The following is a 20,625-nucleotide window of genomic DNA, read 5'->3' as shown; positions in this document are numbered from 1 at the left end:
TTGTTGTTGTTTGGCACAGGGTGTACAGCACTGTAGCTTGCTGGTCGTTGAGTGGGGATGGGTCTTGGTGTTTAGATGGAGATATTATGTGGAGCTGGGAGGTCTTTTATGGACCAGTCTCTTGTACTTGACTCTCCCACCTCAGAGGCACAGTCCTGATGCCTGGCTGGAGCACCAAAAGCCTGTCATCCACACAGCTCAGAATAAAAGGGAGGAAAAAAAGAAAGAAAGAAAGAAGAAGGGAAAATAAAATAAAGTTATAAAAATAAATTTAATTAGTAAAAAAAATTTAAGTAATAAAAAATAATATGGAAAGAAAGAAGAGAGGAACCAAACCAAAAAACAAATCCACCAATAATAACAAGTGCTAAAAACTATACTAAAAAAAACAAACAGACAGACAGAACCCTAAGACAAATGGTAAAAACAAAGCCATACAGACAAAATCACACACAGAAACATACACATACACACTCACAGAAAGAGAAAAAGGGAAAAATAGTATATTGTTGCTCCCAAATCCACCTCCTTAATTTGGGATGATTCATTGTCTATTCAGGTATTCCAAAGATGCAGGGTACATCAAGTTGTATGTGGAGATTTAATCCGCTGCTCCTGAGGCTCCTGGGAGAAATTTTCCTTTCTCTTCTTTATTCGCACAGGTCCCAGTTTTCATCTTTGTACCTGGCCCCGCCTCACCATGTAGGTCGCCTGACAGCATCTGTTCTTAACTCAGGCAGGACGGGGTAAAAGGAGAAGCTACTTCAGTGGCTCTGGCTCACTGAGGCCGGGGTGAGGGAGTGTTATGGAATCAGGGGCGAGCCTGCGGTGGTAGAGGCTGGTGTGACGTTGCACCAATGTGAGGCATGCCCTGTGTTCTCCCGGGGAAACTTTCCCTGAATCATGTGACCCTGGCAGTGGCTGGCTGCACAGGCTCCTGGGAGGGAGGAGTGGATAGTGACCTGTGCTTGCTCACAGACTTCTTGGTGACTGCAGCAGCAGCCTTGGCATCTCGTGCCCATCTCTGTGGTCCATGCTGATAGCTGTGGCTCGTGCCTATCTCTGGAGCTTGTTTAAGTGGCGATCTTAATCCCTTCTCCCCCCGCATCGTGAAACAAAGAGGCAAGAAAAAGTCTCTTAATTGTGTTCGCTGCCGCCACCACGCCACTGTCGCTCTCTGATGCCAGCGCCGCCTCTAGCTCGCTGAGCTTCTGCCGAAGGAGAAGGGAGGTAAGTAAGGAGGTCTTTATACCATGGCTCGTACAAAGGAGACTGCCCGCAAATTGACCGGTAGTAAAGCACCGAGGAAGCAACTGGCTACAAAAGCCGCTCGCAAGAGTGCGCCCTCTACTGGAGGGGTGAAGAAACCTCATCGTTACAGGCCTGGTACCGTGACACTCCGTGAAATTAGACGTTATCAGAAGTCCACTGAACTTCTGATTCGCAAACTTCCCTTCCAGAGTCCGGTGCGGGAAATTGCTCAGGATTTCAAAACAGATCTGTGCTTCCAGAGTGCAGCTATTGGTGCTTTGCAGGAGACAAGTGAGGTCTATCTGGTTGGCCTTTTTGAAGACACCAACCTGTGTGCTATCCATGCCAAACGTGTAACGATTATGCCAAAAGACATCCAGCTAGCATGCTGCATACATGGAGAAGGTGCTTAAGAATCCACTATGATGGGAAACATTTCATTATTTAAAAAAAAAATTCTCTTCCTGTTATTGGTAGTTCTGAACGTTAGATTCCCCCCCCCCCCGTGGGGTCAAAAGGTACCTAAGTATATGATTGCAGGTGGAAAAATGGGGGACAAAAATCAGGTATTGGCAGTTTTACCATTTTCATTTGTGTGTGAATTTTTAATATAAATGCGGGGACATAAAGCATTAATGCAAGTCAAAATGTTTCAGTGAACAAGTTTCAGCAGTTCAACTTTATAACAATTATAAATAAACATGTTAAATTTTTCTGGACAATGCCATCATTTGGATTTTTTTAAAACAAGTAAAATTCTTATTGACTGCAACTAAATGGTGTTTGTAGCATTTTTATCATACAGTAGATTCCATCCATTCACTATACTTTTCTAACTTAGTTGTCCTATATGCAAGTACATGTTTTTTGATGTTGTCTGTCTTCTGTGCTGTTCCTGTAAGTTTGCTATTAAAATACATTAAACTATAAAAAATAAGAAAAAAGAAAAATCTCTTGCCTCTTCGACAGCTCCAGACATTTTCCCAGACTCCCTCCCAGCTACCTGTGGTGCACTAACCCCCTTCAGGCTGTGTTCAAACAACCAAACCCAGTCCTCTCCCTGAAATACAACCGAATCCGGAGCCTCAGCTCCCATCACCCGCCCGCCCTGGCGGGTGAGCAAACAAGCCTCTAGGGCTGGTGAGTGCTGGTCGGCACCGATCCTCTTTGCGGGAATGTCTCTGCTTTGCCCTCCGTACCCCTGTTGCTGCACTCTCCTCTGTGGCTCCGAAGCTTGCCCCCTCCACCACCCGCAGTCTCCGTGAGTGGAAAGTCTTCCTTTCCTCCTTCACAGCTCCCTCCCACTGGTGCAGGTCCCATCCCTATTCTTTTGCCTCTGTTTTCTCTTTTTTCTTTTGCCATACCCAGGTTCGTGGGGAGTTTCTCACCTTTTCAGATGTCTGTCTTCTGCCAGCGTTCAGTAGGTGTTCTGTAGGAATTATTCCACATGTAGTTGTATTTCTGATGTATTTGTGGGGAGGAAGGTGATCTCCACGTTTTACTCTTTCGCCATCTTGAAGCTCCTCCTGAGGGTTGTTTTTAATATAGATACTGCCACCTCTTTCCTCAATGTATACTGGCTGCTATCCTCTTTATAGGAGGTGTGACTGATGTTGTGATGACCAAAGCCTGCACTGAATATTGAGCAGGGCTTCCCCTTTGCTCTGTGATGTTCACTGCCCTGTCAGAAGTGAGGTCTGCTCCCTAATTCTTGGGTTAGAGGCCCCCAGATCTGTTTCTTAGCTTTGTTTTTGTTCTGCAGTGTGATATAGGTGGGATTGGACCACTCCCACTTGGACGGAAGCCACTGAGTCTTCCTCCTCTGGAGGTGTCTGTGCTCTGTGGTGTCACCTTTTACCTGTTGTGCAAGCTCTCAGCTTACACTGTTGTAGGCACTGCTCTCTGTCCCACCTTACCTGTGGATATGCCAGTGGCTGGCCCTATTGTCTCTCAGATGTTGTTTACCCCAAGCCCCAATGTAGATTCACTGAAGTCAGGTCCAAGGATTGCAGTAATTATGGATCCGGACCTGCTTTGGGTGCTATGGGCGCAGCTTACTCTCTGGCCTGTCCCAACCCCCACGTTTATGTCCCCACAAAGTCTATAGCTGCTGAAGTTAGACCTGTCTTGGCTGTAGGAGCATTTGGTGTCCATTCAGATGTTCTGCATGTGCTGAATTAACCATTCCAATCACAGTGTCTTAATCCATGGTTTGCACTGCTTCAAGGAGAGATTTCAGCTCTGCTTCCTTAATCACACATCTCCTGGAGTTCAGGTTTGGTTTCAGCCCCACCTCTCTGTATGGGTCACCCACAGCCATCTGCTCCCTGCCCAAGCAAGAGGGATCAGATACAGCGACCCCAGGTTCACAGGCCAGTTTCAGAAGGAGGAATTGGGGGTGGTGACTGACTGGAGTGTGCATACTCTTTCAGGTGGGAGGGGGAGACGTTGGCAACGATTGGGGTGCGTGCATTTTCTCTGGCAGGAGTCCCTCCTAGTGCCTGTGGAGGCGGAGGCTGGCATGTGGGGAGAGAATTTTGATGGTGACCCTGCCCTTCATGCATCACTCTGCAATGGCGCTTCATTTCTATGGTAGCCCGGGCTTCCTCCAGGAGCATTCCTGGTTATGGATTTCCTCACTCCTGTTCCCTCAGGCTGTCTCTGTGCAGCCAACAGCAATTCTTTCCCTAGGTCTGCTCTCCAAACACCACATTCCAGCACCCAGACCCTGTCAGCACTGGCAGACACCCGTCTCAGGCTGGGGTGGACAGGGCTGTGACATTGACTATCTGTGTAAGTCTCACTCTTTCCTCCCTGCCATAGACCAATTGCTGCTCTTTCCTCTGACAGCCCCCAAATCTCCCCTTTTATCTCAGCTGATCTCGCCAGTGAGGAGTCTTCTCTGATTGTGAGAACATTTCCTCTCCTTCAGCTCCCCACCAGGGGCCCAGGTCCCATCCCATTTCCTGTTTTCTTTATTTTTATTTTCTCTCTTTTGTCCTACCCAGTTATTTGGGGACCTTTTCTTATCCTTATAGGTGTCTCAGGTCCTCTGTTAGTGTTCAGCAAGTGCTCAGTGAGAATTCTTCTATTTGTAGATGTGTTCTTGATGTACTTGTGGGGAGAGGTAAACTCTGGTCCTCTTATTCTGCCATCTTGGGAAACGTTTAACTTCTCACTTAGTTCATCCAATCTTTCCTTCTGTTCTTTGAATGTCTTTACTATCATTACCTTGAACTCTTTTTCAAGTAGATTGCTTATTTTCACTTTATTTAATTCTTATTCTGGTGTTTTATCTTGTTCCTTTGCTTGGGACATATTCTTCGGTTGCCTTATTTTTTCTAATTTGCTGTTTTTATTTCTATGTATTTGGTAAGTTGGTTACATTTCTTGACTTTTGAATGTGGCCTTTTGTAGGTGATGTCCTATGTGTCACAGCAGCACACTCCTCTCTGGTCACCACAGCTATATGCTCTAGGGATGTCCTCTATTGTGGGCTGCATGGGTCCTTCTCTTTTGGTGGGCTGACTACTGTGGGTGTTCTAGTAGGTGTGGCTGGCCTCCAGTCTTGTTGGTTGCCAGGTCTTGCCTTGTGTGGAGGCTTCTGCCATGTGTAGGTAGGCCCAGGTTAAAACATGGCTGACTGCAGAGCCCTGGGTTGTCCTGTGGCTTTCCCACTGGTTGGCAGAGCCAGTTTCCTGGGAGTGTGGTTTCAGGGCTGTGGGTCGTGGATCTACTGGCAGTCTTCTGGTGAGAAGAATTTATACTGTCACTACTTGCAGATTACATGATTTGTATATAGAAAACCCTAAAATCTTCACCAAAAAACCTGTTAGAATAAATTCAGCAATGTTGCAGCATACAAGATTAATATACAAAAATCTGTTCCTTTTCTATACACTAATAATGAAATAACAGAACTAGAAAGCAAAAAAAATTCTGTTTAAAATCACATCAAAAATTATAAAGTACCTAGAATAAACATAACCAAGGAAGTGAAAGACCTATACACTGAAAACTATAAAACATTGATGAAGGAAATTGAAGATAATACAAAGAAAAGGAAAGTTATGCCCTGCTCTTGGATTGGAAGAATTAATATTGTTGAAATGGCCATACTACCCAAATAAATAGAGAGTTAATGCAATCCCTATAAAAATACCTGTGACATTTTTCACAGAACTAGAACAAATAATCCTTAAATTTATATGGAACAACAAAAGACCTCAAATTGCCAAAGTAATCTTGAAAAAGAAGAACAAAGCTGGAAGTATCACTCTTATAGACTTCAGATTATAATACAAACTCTAGTAATTAAAACAGCACTGTAGAGAGAGAGATTCAAGATAGCAGAAAAGTAGGTGGAAGTGGAGTTCATCTCTCTCCACGGATGCATCAGGAATATATCTATAGATGCAACAATTCTCACAGAACACTGGCTGAACACTAGCAGAAGACATTGGACACCAGAAAGGACTATAAAGATCCCTGTATAACTGGGTAGCATGGAAAATATGAAGGGAGAAGGAGGAGGAGAGGAAGTTGGATGGGACCTGCACACTGGGGTGGGGGACCTGAAGCAGAGGAGAGATTTCCGAATTCAGGGAAACCCTCTCTCCAACGGGGAAACCCCCTCTCTGATGGGAAAATCGATTGGGACAGGAGGGTAGCATTTGAGGCTGTCAGAAGAGGGTGAAGTGGCCTATCTATAGCAGATGGGACAGATTGAGAAATACACAGATGGTCCGTACTGTGGCCCTACGTGCCCCAGACTGGGACATATGTTCACAGTTGTGCAAAGAGGTTGGGAGCTGGTGCATGGGGATTGGAGAAACAGGCCCAGAGCGAGAAGTGCTTTTGGCTGTGGGGAGACGGATTGAGGGGACAGGATGGAGGAAATCTGCAGCAGGAAATGCCTATGGAGGAAGACTGGACTGCCATGGAAGCAGGGCACTACTGCTGAGTAACATGCAGGGTGAGGAGCCACTATTGTAACCTCTTTCATCCACACACTGGTGCCTGCCGATGACAATAAAAGAAGCCTTCTGTGGGCTGCATCTTGCATGCCAGCTGCCAAGAAATAATAAAAGCCCCCGCAGAGCAGGCCCTCATGTGCCAGCTAAAGGGCAATTAAAAAAAATGTGCCTTAAAGGGCTGACCCTTGCATGCCTGCTGCTGGGTGCCAGAAAAACCCTGGCCATGGCTGGCCCTCATGTGCCTTATGCTGGGCACCAGAAAAGGCCCTCACTAGGGCCATATATCTTGTGCCCATGGCTGCCTGCTTTCCTGTGCATGTAGCAGCACTGGTGCTCCCATGATCCAAGCAGTCATACCACCTCTGTGCCCAGTACTCACAGGAGCAGGCCCAAGATCTCCAAGGAAGCCTCAGGACAAGACTCCTGTGGGTGGACCACACCAGACATGAGGATAAAACCAAAGCTGAACCCCAGGGACAGGGTGACTAAGGAAGATAAAAATCTTTACATCAGCTGCACAAGCTGCAGATTAAATCCCCATGTTCAGCTAGGTAGACCATGCATCTATGGAATATCTAAATAGACAATAAGTGTTCCCACAAATGAAAATGGTCTAGCTCTGGCAGCTGTGGATTTTGGGGGCAGCACACACAGGAATTGGGCCAGATCAGAATCTGAGTGGTCTCCACAGGGCCCACAGCAGGCCTAGAGACCAGTACAGAGGCAAAGGAGGTCCCCTTGGGGAGGCAGAGGTAGACTGTGGCTCATGGTGTGTGCAAGGAAACTTACAGCAGAGACCCCAGGGAAACATAATTATTATTATTAATTTTATTATGTTTTGATTCATTCTGTTGTTGGTTCTAGATTTTTTTGGGTGTTTTTGGTTTCTTTTTCTTTCCATTTTTGTTTGTTTGTTGTTGTTGTTTTAGTTTTTTAATAAATTTTTTTAGTCTTTTGGGATCTCCATGTTTTATAACATACTTTTATTTTTTATACATTTCTATTTTTACTTTGCTTTTCCGCTGTTCTGTGTTCTTTTCCCTTATTTCTTTCTTCCTCTTTTTCTTTAATATATTTGTCTTTTTAAAAATATTTCCATTTCTACTTTGTTTTTCTGTTGTCCTGTGATTTTTCCCTTTGTATTTTATTTTATTCTTATAATTTTTAAATCATTTTTATCAGTTTGTTTTGCTTCCTCACATTATTCTTCAGTTGGCACACTGTTTGATTTTTTTTTTTTAGGTTATGTGTTTTGTTAGTTTTAATCCTAACTGTTTGATTCCATTTTTGAGTTATTCTATTTGTCTGTTTTTCTCTTGCTTTTTGTTGTATTTGGCTCTGTTTTTGTTTCTTTTAGGTGTGTGTGTGTGTTTCCTTATTTCTGTTTTTGTTTGTTTGATTTTGTTTTTACCATTTGCTGGGGTTTTGTTTGTCTTTTTTTTTTTTGCTTTAATATATTTTCTATTCTATTTTTTTTATATTTCTGTTTCTACATTGATTTCTGTTGTTCTGTCTTCTTTCCCCATTCTCTTTTTCCTTTTTATATAATTTTTCTCTGTTTGTTTTGTTTCTTTGCTTCATTCTTCAGTTGACACTTTGCTTTGGTGTTGTTTTATGTTTTGGGATTTTGTCAGCTTTTTTCTTAATTGTTTGATTTCCTTCTTGGGTTCTTTTGTTTGTCTGGTGGTTCTCTTGCTATCTGATTTACTTGGTTCTGTTTTTGTCTCTTTTGTGTGTGCAAGTTTCCTTGTTTCTCTTTCTGTTTGTTTGATTTTACTTTTACCATTTTTCTGGGGTTTTGTTAGTCTTTTCTTTTAAACCATTTAATGTCAGATGAGTGATTTGGGGATCTCTGTCCCTTGACCAGAAGTCATGCCTGAGACTCTGGAGTGAGAGCACTGAATCCAGGATGCTGTACCACTAGAGAATTCCTGGCGCCAGGGAAGATTAATCATTGAGAACTCTCAATGAGGCCTCTATCTGAATCCAAGACCCAGCTCCACCCTACTGCTTCCAGCACTAGATGTCTCACACCAAAAAACAAACAAGACAGGAACACAAATTCACCCATCAGCACACAGATGACATAAAGTCATACTAAGCTCACAGACAGCCCAAAACACATCACCTGACATAGCCCTGCTCATTAGAGGAAAAGACTCAGATCCAGGCACCAGAACGTAGGCACCAGTCCCTCCCATAAGGAAGCCTACACAAGACAGTGGACAAACCCCACTACTGGGGTCATCGAACAGAAGCAAGAGGAAATACGACCCTGCAGCCTAGGGAAAGGAGACCTCAAATACTGTAAATTAGACAAAATTAGAAGACACAGAAATATCTTACAGGCGAAGGGGCAAGATAAATACCCACAAGAACAAATAAATGAAGAGTGAATAAGCAAAATACCTGAAAAAGAATTCAGAGTAATGAAAAGAAACATGATCCAAAATCTTGGAAACAGAATGGAGAAAATACAAGAAAAGTTTAACAAGGATCTAGAAGAACTAAAGAACAAACAAACAGTAATGAACAACAAATAACTGAAATTAAAATTATTCTAGAAGGAATCAAAGGAAGAATAACAGAGTCAGAAGAATGGATATGTGAGCTGGAAGAAAGAAAGATGGAAATAATTGCTGCAGAGCAGAATAAAGAAAAATAAAGGAAAAGAATGGAAGACAGGGCTTCCCTGATGGCGCAGTGGTTGAGAGTCCACCTGCCAATGCAGGGGACACGGGTTTGTGCCCCGGTCCAAGAAGATCCCACATGCTGTGGAGCAGCTGGGCCTGTGAGCCATGGCAGCTGAGCCTGCGCGTCTAGAGCCTGTGCTCCGCAACGGGAGAGGCCACACAGTGAGAGGCCCGCATACAGCAAAAAAAAAAGAATGGAGGACAGTCTCAGAGACCTCTGGGACAACACTAAGCACAACAACATTCGAATTATTGGGGTCCCAGAAGAAGAAGAAAAATAAAAGGGGTCTGACAAAATATTTGAAGAGATTATAGTAGAAAACTTCCTGAACATGGGAAAGGAAATACTCAATCAAGTCCAGGAAGCACAAAGAGTCCCACACAAGATAAACCGAAGGAGAAACATGCCGACACACATATTAACCAAACTGACAAAAAATACACACAAAGAAAAATTATTAAAAACAGCAAAGGAAAAGCAACAAATAACATGCAAGGGAATCCCCACAAAGGTAACAGCTGATTTTTCAGAACCAACTCTGCAGGCCTGAAGGGAGTGGCAGGATATATTTAAAGTGATGAAAGGGAAAAACTCACAACAAAGATTACTCTACCCAGCAAGGATCTCATTCAGGTACGACAGAGAAATCAAAAGCTTTACTCAACACTATTTAATCTGAAAAACATTTCAGTACAAGCCAGCCTTTAAACTCCATGGGTTATGGGTTTTTTTCTGGATAAAAGGAAAAAATTCCATCCAGGAAAAAGCCTGTCTTTTCCTTCTCGCCCATCATGATTGATCTTCTGAGAGCTTGAATGCTGCTGGGAACTTACCCCTTTCTATTGTCACTTCGTGGTAGAAAGAAAATTAATGAAACTGTGCAAACTGATTGGAGGGTGTCTGATTTTTAGTTTTCCACAGGCTTGAGGCAACATGGATAAGTGCGTGTCACCCTCAGGAATGTACCCACGGTGGCCTTCCCTGCTTGTGGGCAGTGTATCCTGATGACAGGTATGCGTACTTAAGGGTCTGCATCATAAAGCCTTAAAGAGAAACACACACAGGAGAAAACTGTCAAACCTTGAACGTTGTTATTTATATTTTTAAAAATGAAAAAGATCATTGTTTGTGTGCTAACCACTTCCTTGATTCTGTTTTTTGGTGGACGTAGATGGTTACATTTGAGCTTTGTATTTTGTGAGAACCTTAATGAAATGAAGAATTCCAAAGACAGTCAAAAAAAAAAAAGCTTTACAAAGAAGCAAAAGTAAGAGAATTCAGCACCACCAAACCGGCTTTACAACAAATGCTAAAGGAATTTCTCTAGGCAGGAAATACAAGAGAAGGAAAAGACTTATAAAAACAAACTCAAAACAACTAAGAAAATGGTAATAGGAATATAAATATCAATAATTACCTTAAAGGAAAATGGATTAATTGCCCCAACCAAAAGCTACAGGCTGGCTGATTGGATACAAAAACAAGACCCGTATATATGCTGTCCACAAGAGAACCATTTCAGACTTAGGGGCACATACATATGAAGGTGAGGGGATGGAAAATGATATTCCACACAAATGGAACTCAAAGGAAAGCTAGAATAACAATACTCATAACAGATATAAAAATAATTTAAAATGAAGACTGTAACAAGAGACAAGGAAGGACACTACAAAATGATCAGGGGATCAATCCAAGAAGAAGATATAACAGTTGTAAATATCTATGCACCCAACATAGGAGCACCTCAATACATAAGGCAAATACTAACAGCCATAAAAGGGGAAATCAACAGTAACACAGTAATAGTAGGGAAATTTAACACCCCACTTATACCAATGGACAGATTATCCAAACAGAAAATAAATAAGAAAATACAAGCTTTAAATGACACATTAGACCAGATGGACTTAATTGATATTTATAAGACATTCCATCCAAAAACAACAGAATACACTTTCATCTCAAGTGTTCATGGAATATTTTCCAGGATAGATCATATTTTGTGTCACACATCAAGCCTCAGTAAATTTAAGAAAATTGAAATCATATCAAGCATCTTTTACAACCACAACACTAAGAGACTAGATATCAATTACAGGGGAAAAAGTTGTAAAAATTACAAACATATGGAGGCTAAACAATACACTACTAAACAAGCAAGAGATCATGAAGAAATCAAACAGGAAATCAAAAAAATACCTAGAAAACAATGACAATGAAAACACGAGGACCCAAAACCTATGGGAAGCAGCAAAAGCATTCTAAGAAGAAAGTTTATAGCAATACAATACTACCTCAAGAAACAAGAAACATCTCAAATAAACAACCTAACCTTGTACTGAAAGCAAACAGGAAGAAAAAATACCCCTCAATGTTAGAAGAAGGAAAGAAATCATAAAGATCAGATCAGAAATAATGAAAAAGAAATGAAGGAAACAATACCATAGATCAATAAAACTAAAAGGTTGCTCTTTGAGAAGATAAACAAGATTGATTGAGCATTAGCCAGACTCATCAGGAAAAAAAGGGCAAAGACACAAAGCAACAGAATTAGAAATGAAAAAGAAGAGGTAAAAACTGACACTGCAGAAATACAACAGATCATGAGAGATTACTACAAGCAACTATATGCCAATAAAATGGACAACCTGGAAGAAATGGACAAATTCTTAGAAATACACAACCTTCCGAGACTGAACCAGGACGAAATAGAAAATAAGAGCAGAACAATCACAAGCACTGAAATTGAAACTATGATTAAAAATCTTCCAAAAAAGAAAAGCCCAGGGTCAGATGGCTTCGCAGGTGAATTCTATCAAGCATTTAGAGAATTGATAACACCTATCCCCCTCAAACTCTTCCAAAATATAGCAGAGGGAGGAACACTCCCAAACTCATTCTATGAGCCCACTATCACCCTGATAGCAAAATAGGACAAAAATGTCACAAGAAAATAAAATTAGAGGCCAATATCAGTGATGAATATAGATACAAAATCGTCAACTAAATATTAGCAAACAGAATCCAACAGCACATTAAAAGGATCATACACCATGATCAACTGAGGTTAATCCAAGTAATGCAAGTATTCTTCAATATATGAAAATCAACCAATGTGATACACCATATTAACAAACTGAAGTATAAAACCTTATGATAATCTCAATAGATACAGTAAAAGCTTTCAACAAAATTCAACACCCATCTATGATAAAATAACTCTTCAGAAAGTGGGCATAGAGGGAACCTACATCAACATAATAAAAGCCATATATGACAAACCCACAGCCAACATCATTCTCAATGGTGAAAATATGAAAGCATTTCCTCTAAGATCAGGAACAAGAAAAGAGTGCCCACTCTCACCACTATTATTCAACATAGTTTTGGAAGTTTTAGTCACAGTAATCAGAGAAGAAAAAGAAAAAAGGAATCCAAATTGGAAAAGAAGAAATAAATCTCCCACTGTTTGTAGATTACATGATACTATACGTAGAAAACCCTAAAGATGTCACCAGAAAACTACTAGAGCTAATAAATGAATTTGGTAAAGTAGCATGATACATAATTAATGCACAGAAATCTCCTGCCTTCCTATACACTAACAACAAAAAATCAGAAAGAGAAATCAAGGAAATACTCGCATTTACCACTGCAAGAGAAAGAATCAAATACCTAGGAATAAACTTACCTCAGGAGGCAAAAGTCCTATATGAAGAAAATTTTAAGTCACTCATAAAAGAAATCAAAGACGGTACAAACAGATGGAAAGATATACCATGTTCTTGAAGTGGAAGAATAAACATTGTGAAAATGACTATACTACTCAAATAAATCTACAGATTCAGTGCAATCCCTATCAAACTACCAATGGCATTTTTCACAGAACTAGAACAAAACATTTCACAATTTGTATGGAAACACAAAAGACCCTGAATAAACAAAACTGTCTTGAGAAAGAGAAATGGAGCTGGAAGAATCAGGCTCCCTGACTTCAGACTATACTACAAACCCACAGTAATCAAGAGAGTAAGGTACTGGCACCAAAAGAGAAATGTATATCTGTGGAACAGGATAGAAAGCCCAGAGATAAACCCAGGCATATATGGTCAGCTTATCTTTGGCAAAGGAGGCAAGAACATACAATGGAGAAAAGAGAGCCTCTTCAATAAGTGGAGCTGGGAAAACTGGGTAGCTACCTGTAAAAGAATGAAATTAGAACACTCCCTAACACCATACACAAAAATAAACTAAAAATAGATTAAAGACCTAAATGTAAAGCCAGACACCATAAAACTCTTAGAGGAAAACATAAGTGGAACACTCTGACATAAATCACAGCAAAATCTTTTTTGAGCCACCTCGTAGAGTAATGGTCCCAAGAATAAGCAAATGCGACCTAATGAAACTTAAAAGTTTTTACACAGCTAAGGAAACCATAAACAAGACAAAAATATAACCCTCAGAATGGGAGAAAATATTTGCAAATGAAGCAACTGACAAAGGATAAATCTCCAAAATATACAAGCAGCTCACGCAGCTCAATATCAAAAAAACCCCACAAAAAACCCAATCCAAAACTGGGTAGAAGACCTAAATAGACAAAACAAATAGGCAAAGAAGATATACAGATTGCCAACAAACACATGAAAAGATGATTAACTCATTAATCTTTAGAGAAATGCAAATCAAAACCACAATGAGGTATCACCTCACACCAGTCAGGATGGCCATCATCAAAAAATCTACAAACAATAAATACTGGAGAGAGTGTGGAGAAAAGGGAACCCTCTTGCACTGTTGGTTGGAATATAAATTGATACAGCCACTATGGAGAACATTATGGAGGTTCCTTAGAAAACTAAAAATAGGGCTACCATATGACCCAGCCATTCCACTACTGGGCATATACACTGAGAAAACCATAATTCAAAAAATACATGTACCACAATGTTCGTTGTAGCACTATTTACAATTTTCAGGACATGGAAGCAACCTAAAAGTCCATCGAGAGTTGAATGGATGAAGAAGGTGTGGCACATATATACAATGGAATATTACTCAGCCATAAAAAGGAATGAAATTGAGTTATTTGTAGTGAGGGTGATGGACCTAGTGTCTGTTATACAGAGTGAAGTAAGTCAGAAAGAGAAAAACAAATACCTTATGCTAATGCACATATATGGAATCTAAGAAAACGGTACTGATGAACTTAGTGGCAGGGCAGGAATAAAGGCTCAGATGTAGAGAACGGACTTGAGGATACAGTGGGTGAAGGGGAAGCTGGGACAAAGTGAGAGAGTAGCATTGACATATATACACTACCAAATGTACAATGGGTGGTTAGTGGGAACCTGCTGCATAGCACAGGGTGATCAGCTCGATGCTTTGTGACGACGTAGATGGGTGGGATAGGGAGGATGGGAAGGAAGCTCAATAAAGAGTGGATATGGTTATATATGTATAGTTATAGCTTATTCACTTTGTTGTACAACAGAAACTAACAACTTTGTAAACAATTATACTCCAATAAAGAAATTTGAAAAGATAAAACAGCACTGTACTGGCAAAAAAAGAAAAACAAAATAAAACCCCACATATATCGCTGGAACTGAATAGAGAACCAAGAAATAAACCCACATGCCTGTGGTCAGTTAATCTATGGCAAAGGAGGCAAGAATACACAATGAAGAAAAGACAGTTGCTTCAATAAATGGTGCTGGGAAAACTGGACAGCGCCTGTAAAAGAATGCAATTAGAAATTCCTCACATCATATACAAAAATAAACTCACAATGGATTAACGACTGAAATGTATGACCTGAAACCAAAAAAAGTTCCTAGAAGAGCTCATAGGCAGGACACTGCTTGACATAAATCATAGAAATATTTTTTGGTTCTGTCTTCTAAGGCAAAAAAGATAAATAAATAAAAGGAAAATAAACAAAGTGGATCTAATTAAATTTAAAAGATTTTGCACAGCAAATGAAACCATCAAGATAATGAAAAGACAACTTACTGAATGGCGGGGGGGAAATATTTGTAAATGCTATGACCGATAAGGGGTCAATGTCCAAATTATATAAACTACTGATACATCTCCATAGCAAAACAACAAACAATCCAATTAAAAATGAGCAGAACACCTGAATAGACATTTTTCCCAAAGAAGATGTAAAGATGGCTAACAGGCACATTAAAGATGCTCAACACCACTAAGCATTAAAGAAATGTAGATCAGAACAACAATGAGATATCCCCTCACATCTGTCAGAATGGCTAGTTTCAAAGTCCACAAATAACAAATATTGGTAAGCATGTGGAGAAAAGGGAACACATGTACACCATTGGTGAGAACGTAAATTGGTGCAGCCACTATGGAGAACAGTATGGAAATTTCTCAAAAAACTAAAAATAGAACTATCATATAATCCAGAAGTTTCACTCCTGTCTATCATATGATCCAGAAATTTCACTCCTGTGTATGGATTCAAAAGAAATGAAAACACTAATTCAAAAACATACATGCACCCCAAAATTGATTTACAATTGGAAACATATTGAAGCAACACAATTTCCATCAGCAAATTAATGGATAAAGAAAATATGGTGTATATACACAATGGAATATTACTCAGCCATAAAAAACAATGAAATTCTGTCATTTGCATCAACATGGATGGATGTAGAGAATATTATGCTCAGTGTCATAAGTCAGATAGAGAAATACTGTATAATATCACTTACATATGGAATTTTAAAAATAATACAAACAAATGTATATAGAAAGCAAGAAACAGATTCACATTTATAGAAAACAAACTAGTTGTTAGCAGATGGGAGATGGAAAGGGGGATGGTCAAGTTAGGGATATGGGATTAAGAGCTATAAACTACTATGTATAAAATAGGTAATTAACAAGGATATATCATATAGCACAGGGAATTATAGCCATTATCTTTTACTTACTTTTAATAGAGTATAATCTGTAAAAATACTGAATTGCTGTGCTGTGCACCCAAAACTAATATAATATTGCAAATCAATTATATTTCAATAAAAAAATTTAAAAAGAAAAAAACCAAAAAATGTAAATAAAAGCAATGTTGTAATTATTTTCATAGTTGGTGACTAAACTGGCTTTAATTATTTGGATCTGCATCGTTTGGGCATGACTTTAAGGTCCATTACCACTATATTTAATAGATCTAAAAAAATGAGTTATTCTCTCAGAATCTCACAGTATAAGCACAGTAAAACCTTTAATTAAAAATGTAATACAGATAAGAGAAAAAGCAACACACCACATTATCAGTGACTCTAAATTGATGCTTTATGTAGTGTCACTAAAGTGAATAAACTTTGGTTCTAGCAAGCAAGGAACTACAGATTTTATGTCACTCAAGTTGAAATTTGAGAAATGGAAATTGGGACTTCCAACTTGTTTTCATCTTCTCTAAAAGTGCTTAAAGAATGAACTACCTGTCAAAAATCCCTCATGTGGTTAACAGATCAGGAGAGAAGTTTAAATATTTATATATTTAAAAAAATAACTAGCTGTGAAAAGCAGTATGTTATAAATCACAAATGAGCAGCAGAGAAAATAAATTGTATCAGGATCCAGAAGAGGGATCAATCACATTTGGAATAAGCCAGATGCCTATTTTGATTCTGTGATAATGACAAAATTGTCTGTCATCTTTTAAACCAGATCTGATCATTTCTTTTATGGGTGGTATGTACCATTTTCCTCAATGTTTGCTGAGCCAATGGATGCAAAACTAAAAAGGTGACACCATAGTAGAAAAAGCAGCTGAAGATTTTGTTTTCTTCCCTAAAAATTAGAAGAAAAATATGATATCCCCTTTAAACTACTAAGATCATCACTTATACTAACAGGATATAAGAGCCATTATTATCTATGTGGAAGTTGAAAATTCAAAGTAAATATTGGTCAGTTCATATGTCTAAATACTACTCTGAATATTACTCTGAATGAGCCAAACAAGATGTAAAGTAGACTCAGATGTATCTGTGCATGGCTCTTTTTTCAATGGCATTGGATACTGGTTCAGCTTAGTTTAGCTTTCTTCTTCGTTCTCCTACCTCACATAATGGAGAACGCCATTCCATGGTCATCACAGCTAAAACAAAGACCATGGTGTTTTTGTATTATGAAAAATAATGCTTTGTGAATCAAGTTTGGTCTATGTCAGTGCTTCTCAAACTCTTTAGACTTAGTACAATTTTACACTTTTAAAAAATTATAGGATCCCAAAGAGCTTTTGTCTATATGGGTTATATCTATAAGTATTTACCATATAACAGTTTAAAACTAACATATTAAATATTTATAAATTGTTTTACAAATTACAATTATATACCCATTATATATTAAATTAGAATGATGACATCATCAGACATCATGTATCTTTGGGAAAATTCCACTGTGCTTATGAGAGAATGAGAGTAAAAACGGCTATTAATAATGTCTTGGGGGACTTCCCTGGTGGTCCAGTGGTTAAGACTCTGCACTCTTAATCCAGGGCACCAGGTTTGATCCCTGGTCAGGGAACTAGATCCTGCATGCCACAACTAAGAGCCCATGTGCTGCTACTAAGAGCATGCATGCCGCAACTAAAGGAACCCACATGATGCAACTAAAGGATCCCGCACGTGGCAACAAAGATCCTGCATGCCACAACTCAGACCCAGCACGGCCAAATAAATAAATAAATATTTAAAATAATAATAATGCTTGGTGTTATTATGAAAATAGTTCTGATCTCACAGATCCCCTGAAAATGTTTTGGAGACTCCTAGGGGGTTCACAACTCATGCTTTGAAAACTAAAACATACTTTGGTCTAAATAATATTCCAAATCTTCTTGATTTTGCCTTTTGTCTTGAAGTTCCAGAACACAGACTTCATCTGTATATAAGGTTCATTCAAAATATCAAAGTAAATAGATGTCTTATAAGTGAAAAACTGTGTTACTCTTTTATGTTCTTTCTTGACTAATCAACAGCTCTGGGTGTGAACAGTCAGGTTCAGAAGATATTTTGCTCATTAAGAAAAATATCAAAATACAATTCATTACTTCATAATGTATCCTATCTCTTCTATCCACTTCCTAAAATGTTATATCCTCATCTGCATGGTAAAATTAGCAAAGATAATAAAATATGCCTCAGGTAAGGTGGTCATAAGTCTTTGGATAAATTGATATCAAAAAGTCATCTTTCCAGATAACTAGAAGAAGTACCTAGCAAATGAGTTTTCCAGATGGCCAATCCCAAGTGCCCCCTAAACAAACTTGACCCCTAAAACTTATAACAATTGTAAAATGTGTAGATCAAGGAAAGACTTCTTGTAGTTCAAAATCCTATAAAAAACTTGTGGTAACAGTTCCCATACCTTATGCTTAATATTTTCCAGAAGGTTGGCTTACCTCTTGCTGAAGAATGAATGTTGAAATTCCGTACTTTCTTCTCCTGGTCAGTCATCCCATTCTCCAATGCAATCATCTTTCAGAGACCATCTATTAGAAAATAAAAACTCAAAAAAAAAAAAAAAAAGCAAAGCAAGACCAAAAGCCCCAAAGGTATTAAAATAACCTCTGAAAAGAGAGTTGAAAATCACCAGAATAAATAAGCAATAAAGCAAAATATTTGACTGCTACAAAGTATTAAATTGGCGCATAATAATAGTCAGCCTAATCTTCAAATTTGGGAACTTAGATCTCAATAGCTTATTTTACTTTATTTTTATAGAACTTATAAGTTACTCTAGGGTACAAGTGGGAAAGCATGGACAATTTAAATCTATATGTAATCCTCAAGCCTTTAACCAATAATTTCAGATTTCTTCTATATCCACTATATCTTTTCCGAGGATTATTGAGTGGGAGTAAAATTAACTGATTTGAGTTTCATCTCCTTTTCGTGTCCTGCTAACTCTGGAAAAGACTTTGAGGCAAGCAGTATGGGAAAGAAAGAGAAACAAAGGGACTTTGAGATATGGCCAACTAGATCATCTCCTCCTGAATAATCAAGAATTGGATGTATTATGTCTATGTATGTATTTTTAATGTAAGAAAAATCACAACTGTTACTGTATAACTAATTCAAAGGTGCCAAAATAACAATCAGTAACATACACTATTTGAAAAGAACAGAAATGCTACTTTCCAGATGCAGTCAAGCAGACTGATCAATAGGGAGTCAGAAAAAGATGGCAATAGGAGTATAATGTGGGGTATTGAATTATTTGTGGAAAATATATATGGTTTACCAATCCTATTTCTTTAAGCTCATGTAGGAATCTGGATTCACGAACACAAACACAGATTTTTAGTTCACAGAAACTAAGCAAGTAAAGGATAAAAGTATACCCATAGTTGTCAGCTAGAATATGTATACATAAAAATGCTATTTCTGAAGCATTTCTGTTTCCTCATGTGTTAAGAAGCTTAGTTTTCCTTTTGTGTCTTCCCTCGGGAAGGTAGTTGTTTCCAAAGACATCGAGAGAGATTCTGTCTTATTTCTGTTTTTGAACACTGCTTTTAAACGCCCTGATTGGGATGTGAAGCTCATCCCTTACATAATTGTAGTCTAGCAGCAATACTTGGTATATAGTAAGCCTCTTCTTGGGCTTAAAATATCACTCATCACTGTTTTGTTAGGTAGCATAAGGGAACTTCTTATCCTATACTGAAACACAAGTCTGAATAATGACTGATATTTAGGCTTTTGTGTCATCTTCCTAGCTTTCAGAATTTCTTACATTGCTAAGAAAAAACTACAGCTGTATTTTAATGAAAAGCAACCTCATTTTTATAATACTTTCTTTGGAATATTAGACTTTGAACATTCACATGTCAATTTATCTGAGTAGTGGCAACTGTCTTCTGGGACTTAATCAGCTTCTATTTCTTGGTTAACCTGGAACAATAAAGTCTTCTTCCTATAAAAAAGCTAGAAAATAGACCATATTATACCATCTTCAAATCCCTTTACTGACTTAAATTGGATATGGGAAGAAAACAGAATCTTTTCCCTTATCATTTTTTAGGTGCTGATCACTATATTTTCCCCACTTTTTAGTGGTTTCCCTATTTTTACCCTTAACCATGGGCCCCACTATCTTCTCGGCACTCATCAAAGCTTTTAAAATCTTGAATTTTCCACACCTTCCAAAAAGAAAACATTTTGCCATGGAAAAAAAGATATATTATAGTCTCCTTTCTTTTGCATCCTATCCTTCTAAAGGGTAGTCAGGACCCTCTTGAGTAGACCTTACACTTTTCCTTTTATGATTATATGCATAGCCTACCTAAGTATATTTTCCTGACTAATACCCAAAGGGCATTTTCTAGATGGTATCTGTCCCCCATGCAAGGCATGTATTCGTAGTCCAGGGACCCTGCTGGTGTTTACTAAGATAAATAATAAATTTAATGATAATTTTCTCGTATAGGAAAATCACCATTAGCTTTGAAATGAGAATCATCCCTGAGGTTTTCTTGGCATATATATCCAAAGCAAAAAATATAATTAAGGTAAACTGAATCTGACCTCCTATTTTAGGAGGAAAGTGGTTAAACATGGAGAGCTGCAAGTCTATATCCAATTAATAGGGGGGCGTTGTCAGAATGTATTTTAAAGAGAGACATATTTCAGGAATTACTTTCTGAAATAAG

The 20,625-nt window shown here is 38.7% G+C and overlaps 1 protein-coding gene and 1 non-coding gene across 2 annotated transcripts; both read left to right on the top strand.

Annotated features, from left to right (window-relative positions):
• The first annotated feature begins 1,139 nt into the window (after positions 1 to 1,139).
• Positions 1,140 to 1,707, top strand: LOC132512894 (histone H3.3A-like). The gene has a single exon (XM_060136901.1). The coding sequence runs from the start codon at positions 1,254 to 1,256 to the stop codon at positions 1,662 to 1,664; it is 411 nt and encodes a 136-aa protein (XP_059992884.1). The 5' UTR covers positions 1,140 to 1,253; the 3' UTR covers positions 1,665 to 1,707.
• Positions 1,708 to 17,426: 15,719 nt separating this feature from the next.
• On the top strand, positions 17,427 to 17,498 carry TRNAK-CUU (transfer RNA lysine (anticodon CUU)). The gene has a single exon. It is a non-coding gene; the product is annotated as a tRNA-Lys (tRNA).
• The last annotated feature ends 3,127 nt before the right edge of the window (positions 17,499 to 20,625 follow it).

Source organism: Lagenorhynchus albirostris, chromosome X (genome assembly GCF_949774975.1).
Source record: "Lagenorhynchus albirostris chromosome X, mLagAlb1.1, whole genome shotgun sequence".
NCBI classification, from domain to species: domain Eukaryota; kingdom Metazoa; phylum Chordata; class Mammalia; order Artiodactyla; family Delphinidae; genus Lagenorhynchus; species Lagenorhynchus albirostris.
This window is presented reverse-complemented; position numbering and strand designations above follow the sequence as displayed.